The 22,683-nt window shown below is 44.3% G+C and overlaps 1 protein-coding gene across 3 annotated transcripts in view; it reads right to left on the bottom strand.

The window, feature by feature from the left end:
• LOC137425490 (kelch-like protein 5) overlaps nt 1-22,683 on the bottom strand; it is a 154,910-nt gene that overhangs the window by 109,742 nt on the left and 22,485 nt on the right. The window contains exons 1-4 of one of the 3 annotated variants that reach the window (XM_068113989.2): nt 13,055-13,187; nt 10,056-10,256; nt 6,855-6,991; nt 2,997-3,193 (exon numbers count right to left, since the gene is read on the bottom strand). In XM_068113989.2, coding sequence (XP_067970090.1) covers nt 2,997-3,193; nt 6,855-6,991; nt 10,056-10,216 — 495 coding nt within the window. In that variant the 5' untranslated portion in view covers nt 10,217-10,256; nt 13,055-13,187. Of the gene's footprint in view, nt 1-2,996; nt 3,194-6,854; nt 6,992-10,055; nt 10,257-12,606; nt 12,713-13,054; nt 13,188-22,683 lie in introns of those variants that run through there. The other 2 variants (XM_068113987.2, XM_068113988.2) reach the window with 2 other exon arrangements.

Genomic DNA, 22,683 nt, shown 5'->3' with positions numbered 1-22,683 from the left:
TCCACTCCTAACTTCCTCAATGCCCATGTCAATACTTCGCATGGAACCCTATCGAATGCTTTCTCCAGATCAACAATCCCAAGAAACAACTTCTTCCTCTTCTCCATGTACTTCTCGTTTAATTAATCATTAACATATTTTATTCCCCATGGAGAGTTCTTTACAATGAGCCATTTCTCAATTTTTTCTATTCAGCGCTTTCGGAGATATAGAGGTGCAAGGTTTTTGGGTTTTTCCAAGATGGCGACCGAACCACATGACCTATGACATCATAATTATGATTTTAAAAATTATACAGGTGGAGTTGCACCTATGTTGAAAATTTCCTGTCGATCGGACTAACGGTTGCGGAGAAAATCATATTTATTTTGTGTGGACAACCAGACAAACGGACTCAAATGCAATACCCTCTACTCAGGAGAGGGTAAAAAAAAAAAAGGGGGGGGGGAAATCACAGGGCAATTACACACTGGGTTTTATCCTTAAGCCCTACGTAATTAGCATAGCTCCACCCCTCGTATGGCGCCACACAAGATCTTACCCGGACATTCCACACTACTTAGATACATGGGTGGGTTCTTCTTATTCTTCTTCCCGACACTCAAAGCATGCTAATTTATACGATTCTCTGTTGAATACGGTATTTCATCCCTACCCTAAAAAACTAACAATATATACATATATAATAATAAAATAATCTTCTGTAATAATAAAAGGCAGTGTTCGTCCGTCTGTCCGTCTCCTCCATAACTCCAAAACAATGAAACCAAGCTGCCCCAAACTTTGCATGCATACACCTGGACCTCCAACAGATTGCAGTGATGAAAACTGGGAGTTTGGGTAGTTTATAACATATTTTGAAGATGATTAACGAGGTGCTCATAAGAAAAAAAACCGATGTGATTGTTTATCAATATGGCGGCCCGCCATCTTGGTCAGCCCACTGCACCTCGCTGGGTTCTTAAGCCGCCATTTTGTTTAGGCCTACTCAAACATGCCTTGCCTTGGAAACACCATTACATCACATAATTGAAGCACATCATCAAAATCTGGATATGATGATTGGATGCTGTAGACTGAATGTCCAAATCTGCAATGAAATCGGACAAAATTTACCATATCTTGCGATTATATAACTAAGTGTATATATGCATTTATTTAAGCGAGGCCGATTCTCGTTCTGGTGTTAGTTTGTTTTTTGGGTTTTTTCAACTTTGTCAGGTAAAACGCATCTCGCTATACAAGATCGGTGCCGGTGTGTGTGTAAATGTGTGTTAGTATGTGTGTGTGTGTGTTACTATGTGTGTGTGTGTGCTGCGATGTGTGTGTGTGTGTGTGCTACTATGTGTGTGTTACTAGATGTGGGTGTTACTATGTGGATGTGTGTGTGTGTGTGTGTGTGTGTGTTATCAGAATGTGTGCCCAGACATTCAGAATGAAAATTTTGCATCAATGTGAACAGAAAGTATGTGGGGTTGACAAAATGTTTTTTTTTTTGTTTTGTTTTGTTTTTTAAGGTCAGGACCTAAAAATACATTTTCACCACAACTCAAGTAATAGTCCAATTGGAATGAAATCGCCCTCTTGATAGCATAGAGAAAGGTGCATTTAGAGTGGACACCATACCCCTCCAAGTTATAGGTCAAGGTCAAATGGCGGTCTGAAAAATAAGAGGTCTGTCATTGCTCAACTCAATTGCTGCTAAGGCAGAATCTCAAAGACCACTTGGCCTTCAAATACGTTTTTGCATCATAATCGTGAGCCTTAAGGGAAGTTGTACCATTTGATTCGTGTCCTTGACCTACTTTTTTCGAATTACAACATTTAACAACGAGAACAACACTCTGACATCGCGACGTCGACCGATATGCCTCCACCCACATTATTACATCATTATAATACTCGTACGAAGTTTGATTTAAATCCATTTAGCTGTTCTCAAGTTATCACATTTTTAACCTGACATGACCTCTGACCTTTGACCTCTTCACGCCAAAATCTAATGAGTTAATCTTTACACCATTATACATACCTGCACCAAGTTTGACCAAGATCGATTTAGCTATTCTCAAGTTATTGCGGTAAAGAAAACCCATCGCAAACGGACGGATGGACTGACAGCCGGACGGACAACCTGAAAATCTAATGCCTCAGTGGACTTCGTCGGCATTAAAAAAAATAATAATAATAATAAATAAATAAAAAACACCATAAATGGTAATTGAATAATTTTTCCTATGATCTTCATGATGTTAATTTTATAGATAGATTGTAGATGGTGACATTTTCTCAATTTGCACCGCAACCCAAAATGTTGAATGCCAAGGTTATATGGTGGGCTGAAAAAAAAGATAGCCATCATTGGATCGTGGGCCAAGCGTAAGTCACGGGCGATCATGTAGAGTAAGCCGGGGGAGGCTTAACGTTGGCAATCACATATCTAGTTGAATTTGAAGTTGTGGATATCTCAGTCATTTTGTGCAGATAAAATGAAAATGCTGTATCTACATAAAATGAGTGAAGCAATAACCACAACTGCAGATTCAAACAACTAATTTGACATGTCAAGATGGGCTGCCTGCCAATTTTAATTGTAATTCCAACAGCAATTTGAATTTAGTGTGTGGAAATCTTCCAAACATGTCGTCCATGCAGGAGGGGGGGGGGGGGGGGGAAGAAAAAAAAAGGCTCATGTAGGTATAATATCAATATTAACGACTCACATTGGTTATTACCTCCATTTGCAGGTTTCAGAAAGTGGAAAGGAGCCCTCCCAGGTCTCAAAGTATCCACGTGTGTGTGTGTGTGTGTGTGTGTGTGTGTGTGTGTGTGTGTGTGTGTGTGTGTGTGTGTGTGTGTGTGTGTGTGTGTGTGTGTGTGTGTGTGTGTGTGTAAGTTGTTGGCTGCTATCTCCCCACGTGGTTGGGTTTCAGGAGATGGAACGGAGATCAAGCACATCTCAAATATCCACCTCCGCTGTAGTGTACACAACTCACCATTGTGTAGAGGTGTGCAACTGTGAAAAGCGCCTTGCAGTCATGTGCATCAGCAAAGTTTCTGATTCCTAGGCAGTTAGAAGGTTGCAAATACTTGGCCAGATTGTCACTGCAAGCCTCAACCACAGGTTGCAGTTGCAGAAGGCATGCAACATCCATTAATGCTTCAACATTGTGTTCACAGATCTGCAAATGACCTTGAACAAAAAGGAAGATTCAAAATTAAAACAATCACTATTTGTATTTATTTATAAAATGTTTGATAAAGTTATACATCGTGAATTATCTATCTATAATTCCAGCAATCTCTGTGTGTATGTTTGTATGTTTGTATGTTTGTATGTTTGTATGTATGTGACCGCTGTTTCTCGACAACTACCGGTCCGATATACTTGAAACTTGCCAGGTATATTGCTGGGGACCCGAGGATGTGCCTTTTCAAGGTTTTAAATTAATCGCAGAAGTAGTTACCGAGCTATGTCCAAAAAACGATTCAACCAATCAGAGAGCAGCGAGCTATCACGTGTGCCGAACGTGGCGAACAGACTCTGCCTCGGATGGCACATTTGAGAGCGTATTCATTTATTTCCCGTCGGCAAACTATGTTGCCGTTAAACTATGTTTTAAAACTAATTAAAACTAATTTGCGATTCATCGTAACTGCGATTTGCGACCTTCCGGACAGTCAAATGAGGACGTCACTTCCGGACTTACGTAGCGGCTAGCGGGCGCCATTTGGAGGAGCTGGGAGGACTCAGTCGTGATAGAGTGAGCCTGAGTGAGTATATCAAGACAAGAACAAGATCTAGAAGGAGGTATGTACGGTGCGATTCATATAATATATTGTTTAGTTATCGTCGATGAGGAATTTGGGGGCCCGATTAACTGCAGCGCCATCCGAGCTGCGGCGTCGGGACGATACATTCATTGTACGGTAACATCACGCACTTACGGGCACGTCCTATATATATAGTACGGGCATGCCCTAGTATGAAAAGAAAAAGCAAGTGACACAAACAGGTTGGATGGAAATATTAAATACTAGAACAGCACTCAGTAGAGAGCATACCTCCGCCAGGATGAACAGTTTACGTTTTGTATCCCACTGACTGGCCGGGATCTGGATACGGACCCTAATCAAAATCTCATCGGCTTACCCTAACAAACTCGTCCAACCTAGTTTTTTCATAATCTGTCACAACATTTTGAAATATCATGGTATAGTTTTTTCCCCATCGATTAATGGTGAAGAATCACTAAAAATTCTAGTATCTGGATCCTGATCACATACCCAACGTCTCCACCAAATTTCATCCCAATCCGTTCACAACTTTGAGATATCATGTCAACAAACAAACAAAAACGGACAGACAGGGCGAAAACCTAAACCTCCATCCACCTTTAGTGGCAGAAGGATGTGCGTTACGTCAGTTTATGGGCCACAATCGGGAAGGATTGGGGCAAAGAAGCAGGAATTCAGGGATGCACTGGAGAGGATGATGTGAATGGTTCAGAGGTAGGTGATGCATTGTGGGAGACCAACACACATGTGGAAGTAGAGGAGCTGCGTGAATAGGAATGTGTTGGTAAATTTGGTTGGTGACCAAGGAATAGGGATGGTCGAGAGCTGGTGGTGAGCAATAGGATGGCCATAACTGGCTGATTCTTTCAAAAGCGGGAGACCCACAAGATTACCTATAGGATTGGCAGCATAGAACAGAACTGGATTTGGTGGTGGTAAGGAAGTGTTGCGGAGGGTTAAGAATTGCAAGACTGTCATGAAAGTATGTTACCACCCAGCACAGACCTGTGGTGTGTGTGGTGCAGATGAAGAAAAGGAGGGAGGTTAAGAGCAAGGGGTTGGAATAACTAGGTGGGGGACGTGCAGGGGCAACATCGTCATATAGTACAAGAAGAGGATGAGGGCCAGGAAGAAGCAACTTGAAGAAGTAGAGGCGTTCAGGGGAATTGCAGAAGTTGTGTGGAAGGATGTCAGGAAGGTGCATCACCAAGCGATAGAAATCAGGTATGGTGGATGGAGGAAGTAGTGAAGACAGTTGGTGAAAAGGAGGTTTGGAAGAGGATAGGGAAGATCAAGGATAGAGGGCGGCAGCCAAATGCAGTGTTGCTGCCCCTGCATGGGCAAAAAAAGAAGCAGCAAGGAGAGCTGTGGATAAGGAATGATATGGAATAAGAGCTATAAAAGTTGGAGGATGGTTGAAAGATGGTCTATAAATTGGCTCGTGACAGATGGAGATAGAAAGGATATGAAGGGGAAGGGGGTGATCAAGAATGGTGGAGGGAGGCCAGTACTGAAAGTGTGGGAAGGATATTTCGAGGAGCTTTTGAACCGAGGAGGAAGCAATGGTGAGCTGGAGCGACCGTGTTATGTGGAGGGGGAAGTCGAGCTTGTGGAGATCAATCACAGGAGGTGCAGACAGCATTGAGGATGAAGGGGAAGAGCACACATAATTGCAGCAGAGGTCGAAGTCAGTTGGACAAAGAGGCTGTTCAATGAATGAATGTATGCAGGCATGCATTTTTGTATGCATGGATGTACGAGAGGGTTCAATTCTGGAATATTGGAGGACAGGGTTAATTTGCCAATATGGAGGGGGGAAGGAGGATGTCCAAGATCCAGGGAAGTACAGGGGGTCCCAAGTCATGTCATGGTGCTGGAGAGGATTCTGGACGTGAGGATAAGGAAGAGTGTAGAAATTGAAGAGCAGCAAGGGCTTTGAAAGGGTGGGGGTGACATATGGGATGTTCACACCGAGGACAGCTGGTGGAGACGTCAGACTTGCAAGGTGAAATGGCATTGGGATTTGTGGACATGGAGAAGGTCTACGACACTGCCCCGAGGGAGACCGTGATAGCGACAACAAGATGGATGGGAGTGCCAGAAGCAGAGGTTATGTTGGTGGAAGGGATGTGCAAGGGAACAAAGGACTGGAGCAGAGAAAAAAAAAGACAGATGTCAAGGAAATTGAAAGGGAAGGTTGTGATGGCACATGTAATGCCAACCTACCTTTACGATCTGGAAAAAGTGGCAATGAAAGAACATAAGTTGCAGGTTTGCAAAAACAACTGGGTCAGGATAATTATGCAAGTGGAGAAGGTGGATGAACTGAGGAAGGGGATTGGTGTGCAGATGAGCTTGAGGAGCAGATTGGATGAAATGCTGGATGTAACAGGCTGGACACAGTGCAGACGGGAGAGGGGGAGTGGCAGAGAGCTGATAGGTTGAAAAGAGGTGGACTGCAGGGGAGATGGGAGGATTGTGTGAGGAGGGATATCAGTAAGGTGGGGGTGGCTGGTGAGTGGAGAGAGTTGGCAGAGGACAGAGGGAAGTGAAGAAGTGTTGTGGTCAAGGCAGGGTAGAAGCTTGGTGCCATTGAACCTCACCCCTTATATATAATGGAAAGAAAATATTGAATAATACTTTTATTTAAATAAATAAATAAATAAAAACGGAAGTTTAATTTGTCTTCAGGAACCAATTACAGTAATCACTTACAACATGTATTTAAAGGGGATTTATTGTTCCGGTTTATGAAGATCCAGCTTAAGAAAATTTTCAAGAACAGTGTTCATAAACTGGGAACTAACTGCCTGTACAACCAACTAAAAAAAATTAGCTCAAGAATATGAAATTGTAGGACTGCATTACAGGGAATTTGGCTAGAATATGCACACCTTACCCATTTGACTATTCGAGTTCCACTAAACCTTTGCCAAGAATGCCACCACCCCACTACTTTCAACTCAACCCCTTGTACAAATACCACAACACCAAAATAAGAAATATTTTGAGTTGAGGGTATTTCCTCAGTCGTTTATATCAAAATTACAACTCACCAGTGTAAACATACTGCACTAATGACCACAGAGCATCAGGATCCACTTTCTCAAGAGTCACCTCGGTTTCAATTGACTCTCGTAAGTTGCTTGTGAACATTGCCTCAAAATAGTCAGATACAGCACTGAGCATCAACCTGCAAGAGACAAAGCAATATTGATGCCTGCAGGTATTTTTAATAATAATAGCCCCGTGGGGGACCGACAGTTATTTCCCCACAATTTGAGAATATTTTAAAATAAATTACCTGAATTTGAGGTGAAACCCACCCTTTTCAGCCTCTTATAGGGGGTGGATGCAGATGGAGAGCACAACCCCATCTGATGTATCGTACCAAATTTGGTTCATATCGGTCATGTAGTTTGAGAAATATATGTTTCAGTGAATATAAGGATTAGGGGAGGTGGCCCATTGCTCCCTTTCCAGGGGAGATAGGACTGAGCACAACACAAGGTTAGGGCATGGTCCCAATGCCTCGTGGCGAGAGTTTGGTCTGCATCTGTCTGGCGGGTTGAGAAGACAATACCAATATTTGAAGCAAAACCCACCGTTTACAGAGGGCGCATCTGGATGGGGAGCACAACCCAATGAGGCCTTGCTGTCCTTATGCATCGTACCAAGTTTGGTCCATAATCGGTTGCATAGTTTGCGAGACGTTTTAGTCAAATGTTAAGACGTACGTATGTACAAGCGGACATCGGGACCCACTGACATTATTTCAGATAACCCAAATCAAAAATAAAATACAATACTTAAACATGTGTCATGTTTATAAAAAATTACTTCCACTGCAATAAAAGTAGTTACCTCTACCACCAAAAGTGGACCAAGGTTATGCATCACCCCTGTTTGTCTGAACAGAGCATCTCAAAAAGTTATGGATGGATTCGGACAAAACTCAATATACAGGTTGGAAGTGACAAGAACGAATAGATTGTGGTGAAAATCTGGATCCTATAATTTTAAGTGACTTCACCAATGAGAGATGGGCCAAAAACAATGTTTCAAAATGTTTTGGACAGATTATGCCAAAATTGGGTGGATGAGTTTGGACGTTAGGTGGATGAAATGCTGGCTGTGAGGGGCTGGACACAGTGCCTCATGTGACAAGTCAGTTCGATTTTGCTTCAGATCTGGCCCATCAGTGGGATGATGGGGAGCACAACCACATGAGATACTGGACCAAGACCCTACAAAGCATAAACTGTTCAGCCTGGCAGAGGTATGTGCTCTCATGAGTGTGGTTTTAGTTTACAATGTCATTAAAAAAAAACACCTTTTAGAGGCCATTTTTCCCCGCAAGCGGGGGTTGGCCTTTTTCGGGAACTGTGGTTGTTGTTGTTTTTCGGTCCCCTTTTTGAAGCAATGTTTTACGGCCGGATGCCCTTCCTGACGCCAACCCTTTTTGCCGTAGTTTACAATGTCATTAAAATGTGCTTATTTGATGCAGTTTTCAGATATCAGTAAATTGAAAATGTGAATAAGAAAAGTAGATTTCTGGAGTGAAAATTCACATTTTCCTCTGTGTACTAATCTTACAATAATTCACCAAATGTCCGTCCGTCTGTCTGTTCTAAGGTACCGCAAAAACGGCTGAACTGATCGCAACGATATTTTGGGTGAGTAATCCTGGGATCCCCTAGAGTAAAATAGGCTATATTGTTTTTCCAATTTCAGCTTTGGCCTCCAGCATTTTCAGGTTTGGACTCCCGCATAACGTTATTTTCCCCGGTGCCGCACAAATGGCTGCACAGCTGCACCCATCGGACTCGGTGACCTCGGACAAAGACCTTTTATAAGGACATGGGTTGAATCCCTGCTCGAGAGAATGCCAAACCCCTCTCTGCCATCACGGTCGTCTCTCCAACTCACAATCCCACAAGATATGCGGAAAGGACGACCCAAAACCAATGATCTTCTTTTTGATTCGTATATAAACATCATTAAAAGTAAATAATGACCTCGGCCAAAGTTCAAACGACGTTTAATATCGACATATGAGAATTCCACATTGCTATTTGGGCGGTGTGTAAGCTAACAGATTGCTGTCTCCATCGATCTTGCCAAAGCCGTAACACCTATCAGCTCAAAATCCTTTTAACTGTTGACTTGGTAGTTTTTACAATGAAGGAAACATCAGCAATGTTGTTGAAAGTTTATTTTGTGATTAATTTGTGATTGGAGTTATGTTGTTTGGAGTGAAAAAAGAGATATCGAGTTCAAGTGAATGACATGCCATGATGGTTTCTACTTTCTGAACGTGAACTTCGCGGATCGCCATATGCAGATTCGCCACGGACCCACGATCGATGTTTCTACACGTGAACGTACCCGTTTGTTTGCGAACGGGTATGTTTTTCATGGAAGTCCTTCACGAAATTGTTGTCCATGTCTGACATGCGACTGAAGGTGCTCCAGGAATGTGGAATTGATTGGTTTCATGCTTTAGCATTCGCCGTATCTGCATTGCCCGTTTGTTTCTGGCCTCCCACCCGTGCATAGCACGGGTATCTCACTAGTATAAATAATTGTGATAGTCATGCTCATGTGTCATCACAAAAATATAACTAAAACGGCACTCGGTAGAGTGGACACCTCTGTCAGGCTGAACAGTTCAAGTATTGTATTCCACCAATAGGCCAGATCTGGACCTTAACCAAAATCGAATCAGCTCGTTTTTGTCACCTAACCAACTAATCCCCCAAGTTTTGTTTGAATCTGTCCACAACTTTGAGATATCATGCTAAATATAGTTTTTGGCCAGCTCTTAATGGCAAAGAATCATTTACACAATTATCGTGTCCAGATCTTCATCAAAATCTAATCAATTCATCCTTGTCAAAATCTAATCAATTCGCCACCAACCTGTCCATCAAATTGTCCGAATCAATCAACAACTATAAGATATCCTGCTCACAGACAGCAGGGTGAAAATATTACCTCCGTCAACCTTTGGTGGCGAAGGTAACTAAATTATGAATCACTATATTCAGAAGCCTGGTTGCTCAATCCACTTGAACCATGTCACACAAACCTCTCATTTTTTTTTTTTTTTTTTTAGCAAAAGGATCGACTTGGGGGAATTCAAAATGTAACACGAGACACTGTGGAATTGACGAAATACAAAATTTTCTCAAGCTTTAAAAAGTTTCAATGGAAAAAATATATATTTAAAGCCTGCATGGATGACAGCAACAGACCTGTGAGCAGAAATACGGCGATCTCCTGCAACAAGAACAACATCACAGAGTCGCTTCTGCTTCAGATAGCTCTCCAGCTTTTGGGAAGTTCGCTGTGCATGGTTCGCTGCCTGGAAGCAGTTTGAGACAGATTCACGAGGTTCTGGTTCTGGCACCTCCATATCAATGTCAGAGGATAGATAGCGGCCACCTGTATAATTCCTAGCCAAAAATATAAGGGAAAAGAAGCAAAAACTATATTTTTTAAAGAAAACCAACAAACTGGAAAACACCAATTGTTGATTATAAAGAAATCAGCAAGCACAAAACACTTCAAAACTAGACGTCTTCAACATCTTCCAATGACAAGTGTCTTGTAATGTAATAATGTGGATGTTGACAATGCACTGGAAAAAGGTGGGCAGATGGCTTACAACCACTGAAAAGCCTACCAAATGGACTTGGACATTAAGTTGTCACCATGGTTACAATGAAAGAGAGCAACAAAGTAGGAGAAAATAATGTATACGATATGGAAAAGCTTTATGTGCATACGCTACTTCTGTCACAAAAGAAAAATAGAATTGCCAACAGTATTCAAGTATGAATTGGCACCTGTGCCTTCGTCTGTTTGATGACTATGGGAAACTTCACAAGTCAAAGACACCATTACTGCATAAGCTTGGCATAGCTTATGCCAACAGCTATCAACCAGAAGTCAAGATGCAGTGCCGATAGAAAGCCGACAACCTCTCAACATTTTCACCTTTTGTTGACTTGTATCCAGGAATTGAAATGAATTAAATCAGACTTTTTACACCTCGATTTGCACATCATAACCCACAACCTCCAAGTGAAAACAATTTCTACAAATTCCAGAAAAATTTACAAATACAAAACTAGAATATCTTGGTTAGATAAATGTCCCTCCCCCCTCCTCCCCCCCACCCTATAATAATTGTAAATTAGCTCAGGTGTAACCATCACCTCCAAAATTACACAAAATTAATTGGCCTCCACCTGTGTTGATGTGTAGTGATTCTGATCATTTCAGAATAAAATCAGCTGTTCCTGTAAGTTTCCTCTGCTAGGTAGCACATTTCACAGCAAAGACATCCAGGATAAAGTTGTGGAAAAGCACAGATCAGGGGATGGGCGTAAAATATTTCAAAGGCCTTGAATATCCCTTGGAGCACAGTCAAGATAATAATCAAGAAGTGGAAGGCGTATGGTACCACGACTTTGCCTAGATCAGGCAGTCCCTCCAAACTGGGTGACCAAGCAAGGAGACTGATCAGAGAGGCTGGCAAGAGACCAATGGCAACTTTGAAAGAGCTACAGCCCTTTATGGCAAAGACTGGTCACTGTGGGCATGTGACAATAACCCAAGCACGCCACAGGTCTGGCCTTCAGAGAGCATTTTAACTGACACAATGTGACACCAAATCGCAGGGTAGCATGAAGGAACTTCTTATTCCACCATGCACCCCACCATTCTCTTGCATGTTCAATCGCACGGGTACAGTGCAGGCAAAGAGCATCCAACCTGTAAAGTTTTTCCGGTCTTTCTATGGGGGGGAGGGGGGGGGGGAACAATTCTTTCTACCTTGTTAGCTACTTTCTACTGGGGGGACTTTATACCGGGGTCTGCGACTTGTGGGCACGCTACAATGAACACGACAGCACTTGCAGGAATTCTACAATAAAATGTATTGAAACAAAGGTGCAGTAGCAAACGTAGGTACAATATTCACTTATCGGTGGTCGGTCAGAATCTGCATGCAGTGTTCCGAGTATTTATCAAAAATCGCGACGTTATAATCACATATCGTTCCTTCCCGGCACATTGGAAACACAAACACAAAGGTTCCCTCAGCCTGGAATCCAATAATACAACCGAAATATTTTCTACCCGAACCGACAACACCACTTAGGCAACAATCACTGGCCCATTTTGGTGATCCACACAGTTTACGGGAACGCTTTAAACGATCCTCTGCAACCAACAATCGATCTACCTTATACATAACTAAATCTTATCCAGTCGTTGCTATGCCTTAATCACACTTCATCGATCGACCGCTTTCTCTCATGCTGACTCCATAAACCAGTGTATATCTCGTCACATTTTAACTGGCACCAATCACATATAGCGAGAGAAGAGATGCATTTATAACTGACACAATGCGACACCAAAATTTAACTGTATCGGGTCCTGGTGGTTCTCACCATCTTTATGGGTCAGAAATTTGGATATTTAAAGCAAGAAGATGAACATAGACTCCTTGTTTTTGAAATGGTATGCCTCAAAAATAATGAGTAACTAGGCTGTACAAAACAAGAAATACTACAAAGGAAACCATCAGAGTAAAACAACAACAGAATATACCACAATGAATGTGCCCAAAGATTGTAATCCTTCTAAGGATGCCCCAAAACAGACTTCCAAAAATCCTCATCGAAGTTAGAGTAAATGGCACCGACCCAGAGGAAGGCCACTAAAAAGGTGGATGGCCTGAATCAAGGCACATTGCAGGGCCAGACAAATAGCGTCACTGGTGGAGGCACAAACCTTGGCTCAAGATCGAAGTCTGTGGTGACGGACATTCATTATGGAACAGATGGCAGGACAGGGAGCAGCATTCGCTGCTGTGTCGATGCCTTAACTAACTCGCTACAAAGAGGGGGTGCGGTTCCACCACTCCTTCCCATGTATATTTTAGTACGTTCTCAGCAAAATGCAGACACCACCATGAACAGCGTAAAAAAAATGCTTGAATGCAACTATTTGAAACATTTAAAATGCATCGAAGATTGGATGAAGAAACCGCAGGAGAAATGCCTGTTATTTCCAAAAATCACAAGCATCATGCCAAGAAGTTTGTTTAACTAGGTTAGTGACACTAAACCTCCAGGAAGACAATACGGAGGCAATTTCAAGCAGGAATAAAAACATAACTATATGATCTAGTCGCATTCACACAAGTGACTTATTCACGCAGTACAGGGAAGAGTCATACCTCAACTTTGGCACCTCAAAGTCTCAAGACACAGCAGAAAAGAAAATGGCAGTTAAAAACATCCAGTGGGCCAAAATGTTATCGTACGATGTTCACAGGCCCAGATAAATCCCTCAGGAAATTCCTGTTTTGTGGCTTCACCCAAAGTAGCCTTGCTGCCTTTTCCCTTCATACATCCCCCACCCGACCAACTTCCCTTCCTGTCAAAACAGCTTGAGCATTTAAACAGCTTCCTTCGCTGTACACAGGGTGCTTACTCAGTCTTGTTACAATGTCAGTATAAATGGTTTATCATGACGAACAATGATTACAATACATTATTGCTAACCATCTGCACAAGTGGAACGAAATACAGTATATGTACAGGGAAGATGTTGCTTTTTAACATGTCAAGCGCATTAAACTTTTCTCTTGCAAAGTGGGTTTCAAAAGTTTTGAATGGTATTCAGAGATCAAGATTTATTGACAAAAAAAACTCCATTTTCAATTAATGGGGTACACATTAACAAAAGGAAGAATACAATAGTTAGAGTGGATTGTCAAAAAAAGTCACACCTTGGAAAAGTCAGGAAAGAACAATAGGAAACTACCAACGCTCATCTCCCCACCCATTACAGCTACAGAAAGCAGAAGCACTTAAACCCGTTTCCAAATGTACTATTAGCTTTGCAGCAAAGTTGTCAAAAAAATAAACACAAAATAAAAAAGGAAAGCCTCCTGAAACCTTCCATTGCCAACGACTGCACAGCTAATCAGAACACTGCCACAATGCTGGCCGCTGTTCATTGAAGGCGTGACAAATGGACAAATGTAAATAGGATACAAGGAGGGGGGGATCAGAGGCCCGAAGCTACACCGACTTGTGCAGGCAGTTTTAGTTAAAAATAATAATAATAATAATAATTTTTTAAAAGTACAATTATTTTCTTGCAAATAATTAAACTCAAATAATTAAAATAATTAAATAATTAAACTTGCAAATAATTAAACTGGCAAATGCATTCACTTTACCAGGCAAAACTAACAACTCAGATCTTTGTCGGCGAGGTCACATCTTTTCGAAGCTGTCCATGCGCTCACACTTTCGAAGTTAAGTAATTTTTCACAATTGTGTTTTTGTCGAAACTGTATTTATTTTTCGGTGTGTGTACCTACAGTGTGTCCTGAGTAAGATTCTCGGTGTTAATTTTTCATACCTGTATACAAAATAGTCGGTTAATTCGTGTCGCGTATTTTGAGGCCGAGTGGGCTCCCGTGTCCGACCTTGAGGCTTTGTTTCTCTCTCAGCGGTCCGTCGATTGTACTGCAATTACTTTCGTTCTCTGTTTTTGTCCCAGTCTTTCACCCCATACTTCCTTGTTTAAGATCTATAAAAATAAAAATAAAATCCTTCTGTTCTCATTCGTTGTTCTTATTCGTTTATTCATTGTTCTTATTTGTTCGTTCGTTCTTTGATCACGTGTTTCACCCCCATTTCCATTTTCCCAAGATAGTTTTCACTGCTCAATTTAAAAATATTTAAATTTTCACCTGAAGCACTGTATTCTGTCATATATTATAACACCTTTTTCTTCTTCTATAAAAGGATGCTTTCGACTTGCTCACCAAATCTATTCATTCCAAAAAAAAATTCCATCTCTTACAGTTCCACTTTTCTACATTCCCGAAACTCTCCGAGACTCCACCCCTCCTCCAGCATCCTCAAACATATTTTTGACTCGAAGGTCACAAGAAACTTATTTTGCAATAAATGTTCGTTTTCCATTAATCGTACACTTACTAAAATCCAATCTCACCCCTCCCCTCCAAATCTTCCCCATCACCCCTCCCCTCCAAAACTTCCCCATCACCCCTCCCCTCCAAATCTACCCACTTGCCCCTCCCCTCCAAATCTCCACCCTTCACCCATCTTTCAAACCTTCCCCCTTGCCCCTCCCCTCCAAATCTTCCCCATCACCCATCCCTTTCAAATCTTCCCCCTTGCCCCTCCCCTCCAAATCCTTCCCATCACCCATCCCTTTCAAATCTCCCCCATTGCCCCTTCCCTCCTAAACACCCCCTACACACCTCCCCTCCGAGACTCTCCCTCACCCCTCCCCTCCGAGACTCTCCCTAGCCCCTCCCCTCCAAGACTCCACCTCTCACCCCTACTCCTCAAAGCGTCCTCCCCGCTTCTTCCCCCTTCCAACTTTCACCTTCATCTCCCCCAACCTTCTGCCTCGCTCTTCTCCCTCCCCAAATAACACCTCACTGTGCCTCACCCAATCACCATCAAACCTTTTGTCCGCCCCATCCTTCCCTTTCTCCAAGCTATTCTGAAATCTCTGACACACCTTCAACAGCTCTCCCTTCCTCTTCCTCCTCTTCCTCCACTTCCACATCTTACCCTACCCCTCCCCCCCCCCCCCCCCCCGTTCTGTATCCGATGCTCCCCCTTCCTCTTCATTAACGGTATGGACCTCAAACATCCGGGGCCTTCACTCAAACTTGACTGATCTCTCCATACAGGTTGCTTCTGAGAAACCAGATGTGATCTGCTTAACAGAAAGTTTCCTCCTTCATGATGTCTCTGATCCCTTGGTATCTCTCCCAGGTGACTCCCTCCTCCGGTATGATAGACCTGAGCATCGTCCTGGAGGTGGGGTTGCTATCTTTATAAAATAAACTCTTCCTCACTCGCCCTGCACTGCCCTCTCTCCACCTCACCCCCAGGAATACCTCTGGCTACGGCTACGGCTTCCCCTACGCTCCCACCTTTTGTTCATATGTGTGTTGTACCGTCCACCAAACAGTGATGACTCCATCTACATCTCGCTGTCTGATAATATGGACCAACTTCTATCTACCCATCCCAACTCTCTCTTCCTCATATGTGGTAATTTCAATTGTCACCATGCCAGTTGGCTGGGTGTGGGTACCTCTCTCACCAGCCATGGCTCCTCAGCAAAGGACTTCTGTGACTCACTGGGACTGACAATCTGTCAATTTCCCGACCCGGATCTCAGTCAACAGAGCATCTTCTCTTCTGGACTTGGTTATGACCAACTTCCCTGCAAATGTCTGCTGCTCTTCTTCTGCTCCAATCGGCTCATCTGATCATGTGCTTGTTAAAGTGGACATCTCTCTGACCATTCTCAGAGAGCCTCCTCAGCGTCGACGAGTCTGGCATTTCACTCAGGCCAACTGGCACGGTCTCCAAGCAGCCATCAATCATCTGGACTGGTCTCCCATCTCTACCGCCTCTGACATCAACTCATCCTGGGAATTCTTCCAAAGTAAATTGCTCTCTCTCATGCACAGATTTATCCCATCTCGTCTTCAGTTGTCATACCCTTACACCCGTCCATGGTACACGGAATCTTGTGATGAGGCTGTTGCCCAGAAACAACTTGCCTTCGTCTCCTGGAAAGCAAAACCAACGAAAGGAAATCTCTTTTCCTTTCACATCGTACCTTTCATCGTCCTTTCGTTCCCTCTTTGGGTTTATGGAAACGAAAGGAATATACAGAAGAAGAGCAAAAGGACACAGGGCAAGCTTATCTAAACAGTCTTACTTACAACCCCAGGACAAACAGACAGACTCACAAGACAAAGGGAATTGCAATGGTAGGGATGCGCCAGGGAGAGAAGGGGCCAGGAAGCGGTAAGCATTGAGGTTCACCCCAGGTTCACGCTCCGGGCTCGAAGCGAACAGCAGCCGGCAGCTTTGCGTCTCAACAACCGGCGACAATAGGGCCCGAGAAGGTCTCGGACTATTGCCGCAATGCGAGCACCCCCACGTCTCTCTCTCTCTCTCCCTCTCTTCTTGGTTCGGCTGGATCACTCATCTCTTTGTCCTCGTTTTGCTCTGCCGTATCTGCTCTCTCGTATCTGTTCCCGCCGAATCTCTTCTCTCTCATCTGCTCTTCGTGCTCCCACTCATCTGCGTAAGAAGTCCCTCTTCTTGCTTTTATTGCTCTCAGCCATATCAAGCCACCAGCTCTGAGAACACGCCTACCGGTTTGCTCACCACGGTGCTGGTTGGTGGTTAGGGCTTACCAACCACGCCCCTGGCGGGTTGATCACAGGGCCACGCCTCTTCCTGGCCGTTCCGCCCCCTTTTTCTTGTCCTTGGCCTCGTGCGTAATGGAGTTCTGGCTGCTGACGTACCACAATTTGGAGAGGGAGAGCAAATGGACGGAATGGGGCCTATCTTATCTCAATACTCAGTGTAATGCTCAGTAATACTCAGTTCCAGAAAGAGGATAATAAGCTTGTTACATACACGTCAGGTGGGTCGACGACAACCGTCGACTACCTGATGGTGCATAGGCGAGATAGGGGGCACCTCCGGGACACAAAGGTGATCCCGGGGGGGGGAGGCTGTTTCACAGCACCACTTGGTTGTCTGCGACACAAGGGTGAAAGGTGCGAGGAGAGCTCGGCGGGTGAAGTACCAACCGAGAATGAAGGTGTGGAGGTTGAAAGAGGTGACAGTAAGGGAGGCATTAAAAGAGAGGCTGAGTAGGGTAGACGATGATGTGGTTGAGCTTGAAAGTGGTTGGAGGTCAATGAAAGCTAGTCTGTTGGGAGACGTTGGTGAGGTATGTGGATGGACAAAAGGACCACCGAGGCACTCGGAAACATGGTGGTGGGATGATGAAATTGGAAAGAGGATTGACGAGAAGAGGAAGAAGTTCAAAGAGTGGCAGAAGGCGAAGGGTACGGGAGCAGAAACAGCAGAGCATGAAAGTTATAAGGCAGCCAAGAAGGCTGCAAAGAAAGAGGTAGCAAAGGCGCAGGAGGCATGTAGGAAAATGTTCGGAGAACGCTTGGATTCGGAAGAGGGTCAGAGAGCAGTATTCAGGATTGCAAAGCAGATAGCGAAAGAGAGGTGATGTGATGGGGGTGAGTTGCTTGAATTCAGGATTGCAGTATTCAGGATTGCAAAGCAGATAGCGAAAGAGGTGATGTGATGGGGGTGAGTTGCTTGAAGGACAAGTGGGACAAATCGCTGTGGACCCAGATGGAATTAAAGGAAGATGGCAAAGATATATGGAAATGCTGTTGAACACAGAGAATGAATGGGATGGCAACATAAAGAGTAACCCAGTTTTAGGACCGGCAGAGAAGATAACTGAGAAGGAAGTTGAGGAAGCGATAAAAGCAATGAAGAGTAGAAAAGCGGGAGGGCCGACGGGAGTTGTGGGAGATATGTTGAAGGCAGCAGGAAGTTGGGGTGTGAAGAGAATGACAGAGATCTGCAATCTGGCAGTGAAAGAATGCCGCATTCCAGTGGATTGGGAACTGAGTACCTCGTCCCTCTATACAAGGGGAAAGGTGACCCTCTAGAGTGTGGCTCGTACCGAGCGATAAAGTTATTGGAGCATGGAATGAAGGTATTGGAAAGGGTGTTGGAGAGGAGGATAAGGAAGAAAGTGAAGATTGACGAAATGCAGCTTGGATTTATGCCAGGAAGAGGAACGACAGACGCGCTTTTTATTGTGAGGCAGTTGCAGGAGAAGTACATGGAGAAGAGGAAGTTGTTTCTTGGGTTTGTTGATCTGGAGAAAGCATTCGATAGGGTTCCACACAAAGTATTGACATGGGCAATGAGGAAGTTAGGAGTGGAGGAATGGTTGATCAGAGTCGTGATGGCAATGTACAAAAGAGTTCACCGAACCCTAACACAGCTGTAAGGACGAAGGACGGGAACAGTAGTGAGTTTGAGGTGAAGGTGGGAGTGCATCAGGGGTCAGTACGAAGTCCACTACTATTTGTAGCTGTGATGGAGGTGCTGGCTCAGAACGTAAAGGAGAGATTACTGTGGGAGTTGTTGTATGCAGATGATCTAGTGTTGATTGCGGAAAGTATAGATGGACTGAGGAAAAGATGAACAAGTGGAAGGAATGTATGGAGACAAAAGGTCTGAAGGTGAATATCGGAAAGACGAAGGTGATGGCAAGTGGTAAAGCATGTGGTGAGGTGGAAAGAACTGGGAAGTGGCCCTGTGCTGTGTGCAGGAAGGGTGTCAGAGTGAACTCCATTCAATGTACAATGTGCACTGAGTGTGTTCATCAAAAATGTAGTGGTCTGAGAGGGTCATTAACCAGTGTGGCAGCTACATTCAAATGTAAGGTGTGCACAGAGGGAGCTGCAGTTGGAGGAAGAGGAAATGTTGAGTTGGATCTTGGAGACAGCGTGAAGCTGGAAGGTGTGTAAACATTTTGCTACCTCGGAGACATGCTGAATGGAGAAGGTGGATCAGACTCGGCAACGGTTGCTGGAGTGAGATGTGCATGGAAGAAGTTTCGGGAACTGAGTGGCGTGCTGATGAGGAGGGGAGTGTCGTTGAAGCTGAAGGGAAAGGTGTATGCTGCATGTGTGAGAAGTGTTATGATTTATGGGAGCGAGACATGGGTAATGAACGTCGAGCAGCAACGAAGGTTGGAAAGGGTGGAAATGCGAGTGGTTCGATGGATGTGCGGAGTATCGTTGACAGAGAGGAAGACAAATGATGAATTGCGAAAAATGATGGGAATAGAGCCTGTGATTGACGTTGTGAAGAGGAACAGGTTGAGATGGTTTGGTCATGTGTTGAGGAAGGATGAAAGTGACTGGTTGAGAAGAGTGATGGAAATGAATGTAGAAGGAAGTAGAGGCCGGGGAAGACCGAGAAAGACTTGGCCAAAGATGGTGGAAGAAGAAATGCAGGCAAGGGGGTTAACAAGGAGAGATGCAGAAAATAGGGCAAGATGGAGAAGATTGTCATGGGGACCGCAAGGCTAGCCCCCACTCCAGCAGGGAAAATGGCCTTAAAATGCATGTTGCATGTTGTTGTTTCACAAAGCCCAAAACAAGTGTGTGTCCACCGTCAGGAGAGCCAGCAAACGATATCTCCCCGTTCTCAAGACCAAACTCTTATCCGTCTCCCTCTTCCAAATCCTGATGGCGTCTGGGTCAAATCTGTTTCTGGTATTTGTTCCCCCTCCATCCCCTCCCTCACCTCAAATGGCGACACAGCTGACTCCGCACGTGAAAAAGCTGAATGCCTCAACTCTGTGTTTGCCTCTAAATCTTGTGTCCCAAACCCATCACTCTCTGTACCCACCGTACCCAGTCGTACCCAGCTGTTCCTGGACTCTGTGTCCTTTCCTCCTGACAAGGTAGAAAGTTTTCTGTCAACCCTCGACTCTGATTCTGCAACTGGACCTGACGGCATCAGCCCACGGGTCCTAAAATCCTGTTCTTCCGCTCTTTCACTCCCTCTCTCTGTTCTCTTCACCCTCTCTTTTGCTCAAGGTCATCTGCAATCTGCTTGGAAATCAGCCAACATCAACGCTTTGCACTAAAAGGTGCAAAAACAGATCCTAGCAACGACAGACCAATCAGCCTTCTCCCAATTATCAGCAAAGTCATGGACTCCATCATTGCTTCGGATATGAAATCTTTCCTCTTCTCCAATGGCTTGATCTCTGATCAACAATTTGGTTTCAGACCAGGTCACTCCACTCTGGACATGCTGCTTCTGCTTTCTCAACAATGGATGGAGGTCCTCAATGTCAAACAGGAAATTAGAGCCGTCTCCCTTGACATATCACGTGCCTTCGATACGGTCTGGCACCCCGCTCTGCTCACCAAACTCTCCTCCTTTGGTATCCATGGAAATCTCCACGCATGGCTGGCGGACTTCCTCTCTAGTCATAGTCAACGTGTGGCCCTGAATGGGTTTCTCTCATCTCCTCTTCCTGTTCAGGCTGGAGTTCCCCAAGTCAGTGTTCTGGGCCCTTTGCTTTTTCTGGTCTTCATCAATGATCTCTCTGACTCTCTTGAAAATCCTCTCTATCTCTTTGCTGATGACTCTAGTCTCTGTCGCTCCATTCCTCATCCCTCAGATCGGCAGTCTGCAGCCTCCTCACTCTCTGCAGACCTGGACAAAATCACAGACTGGGCAAACAAGTGGAACATGTCTTTCAATCCTGACAAATCTCACACTCTTACGATGTCTCTCCGAAAAGACCGACTGGACAACCCTCCCATCCACTTTCTGAATAATCCTCTCCAAGAAGTTCTGTCACTGAAGCTTTTTGATCTCACTATCTGCCATGATCTTTCCTGGGAAAACCACATTTCAAATCTGGCCTCCAAAGCCAGTCGCCGACTGGGCATCCTCCGTCGTGCGAAGTCCTTCCTTGGCACACCTGAGCTCCTCACCACATACAAGGCTTTCATCTGCAGCTCAATGGAATACTGCTCTCCGCTCTGGGCTGGTGCTCCTGCCTCAGACCTAGCTCGTCCTCACGCTGTTGAAACCAAAGCGTTCAGAATCATTGGAATCTCCCGCGATGAAGCTAACTCCGAGGGCCTTTCACTCACTCACCGCAGGCAGGTTTCGTGGTCTTTCTGTCTTCTACCGACTCCTCTCCGGCCTTGCCCCCCCCCCCAGCTCTCTCTGGGCTCTGTCCCCCAAATATTCCTACAGGTCGCACAAGATCTGCCTGCAACCCTCTTATGGTTAAACTGCCAAAATCAAGACTCTCTGCTCACCTTCACTCCTTCATTCCTCTTTTCTTCCACCTCTGGAACAAACTCCCTCACTCTCTTCAATCCCACTCCTCCCTCCATCTCTTTAAAACAGCTGTTCACCACCATCTCTTATCTTCCCCCATCCAAAACCTTGATCTTTTCTACCCCCACTAATTTCATCCCAAATCCACTTTTTTGAAATACCAACTTCTTTCCTGGAAGTCCTTGGTGTCCTTGCGTTTTATACTTCTCCCACCCCCCCACCCCCCTTCCCATGCCTCCTCCCCCCCACACATCTCCCGACGTCCCTGCTCTCAAATGTTGTTTGTGTGCTTCCCCTTCTCTCCCCATCTTGTCTACCGCTCCCTCTTTTTTTACATTTTGTTTGTCCGTTTGATTTTTTGGTGTGCTAAATGTTAGCTCTTTCATGAGCCTCGATTCTGTATACAAAAAAAAAAAAACTCCAACACATTTGATTACATCACTGCATTGCAAATGCTCAAATTTGTTTGACATGTCAACATGACAATCTTTAGTCACAAAAACAAAGAATTCTCACAATGTAATGCAGCACAATAAACTCTGATCCCTATAGCTATACACATATCCAGCAAAGTTGCTTAAAGCGTATCAATAGCTACGAGACCATCCATAACGAAACGCTGCAATACAGCATGCCTCAAATTTTGATAGCTTGTCTGTCAAAGTCTGTTTCCAGCCAGCTGAAGATAGGCATCTGTAATCCGCATCTTTAGAGCCCCAGTGAGAAATAAAATTCTTCTACCTATCAGCCTTCCACCTTTCACCAACATTTGAATCCCTGAGAAAACTGCAACTCCTGAGTCACGTAGAAATACACAACCTCGAAAATGACGACCAGTATCGTTTCTGCCATTCAAAGACTAATGGTAATCCCTAATCAGTGAACATGCGACTGGAGCTTTGCATCATCATGGTGAACTCGACATATTGAAGGCTTTTGACAATGTTGGGGCACAAAGGACTCTTCCACAAGCAAAAACCATGTGGCATTTCTAGACAATTAATTGCTTAGTGCAACTTCTGACTAGCAAATCACCAAATCTGTGGTACACAAGGGACCCTGCTGATAATGTAGATGCTGG

The sequence above is a fragment of the Myxine glutinosa genome, chromosome 4 (assembly GCF_964187855.1).
Source record: "Myxine glutinosa chromosome 4, kmMyxGlut1.1, whole genome shotgun sequence".
In the NCBI taxonomy this organism is placed as follows: Eukaryota; Metazoa; Chordata; class Myxini; order Myxiniformes; family Myxinidae; genus Myxine; species Myxine glutinosa.
This window is presented reverse-complemented; position numbering and strand designations above follow the sequence as displayed.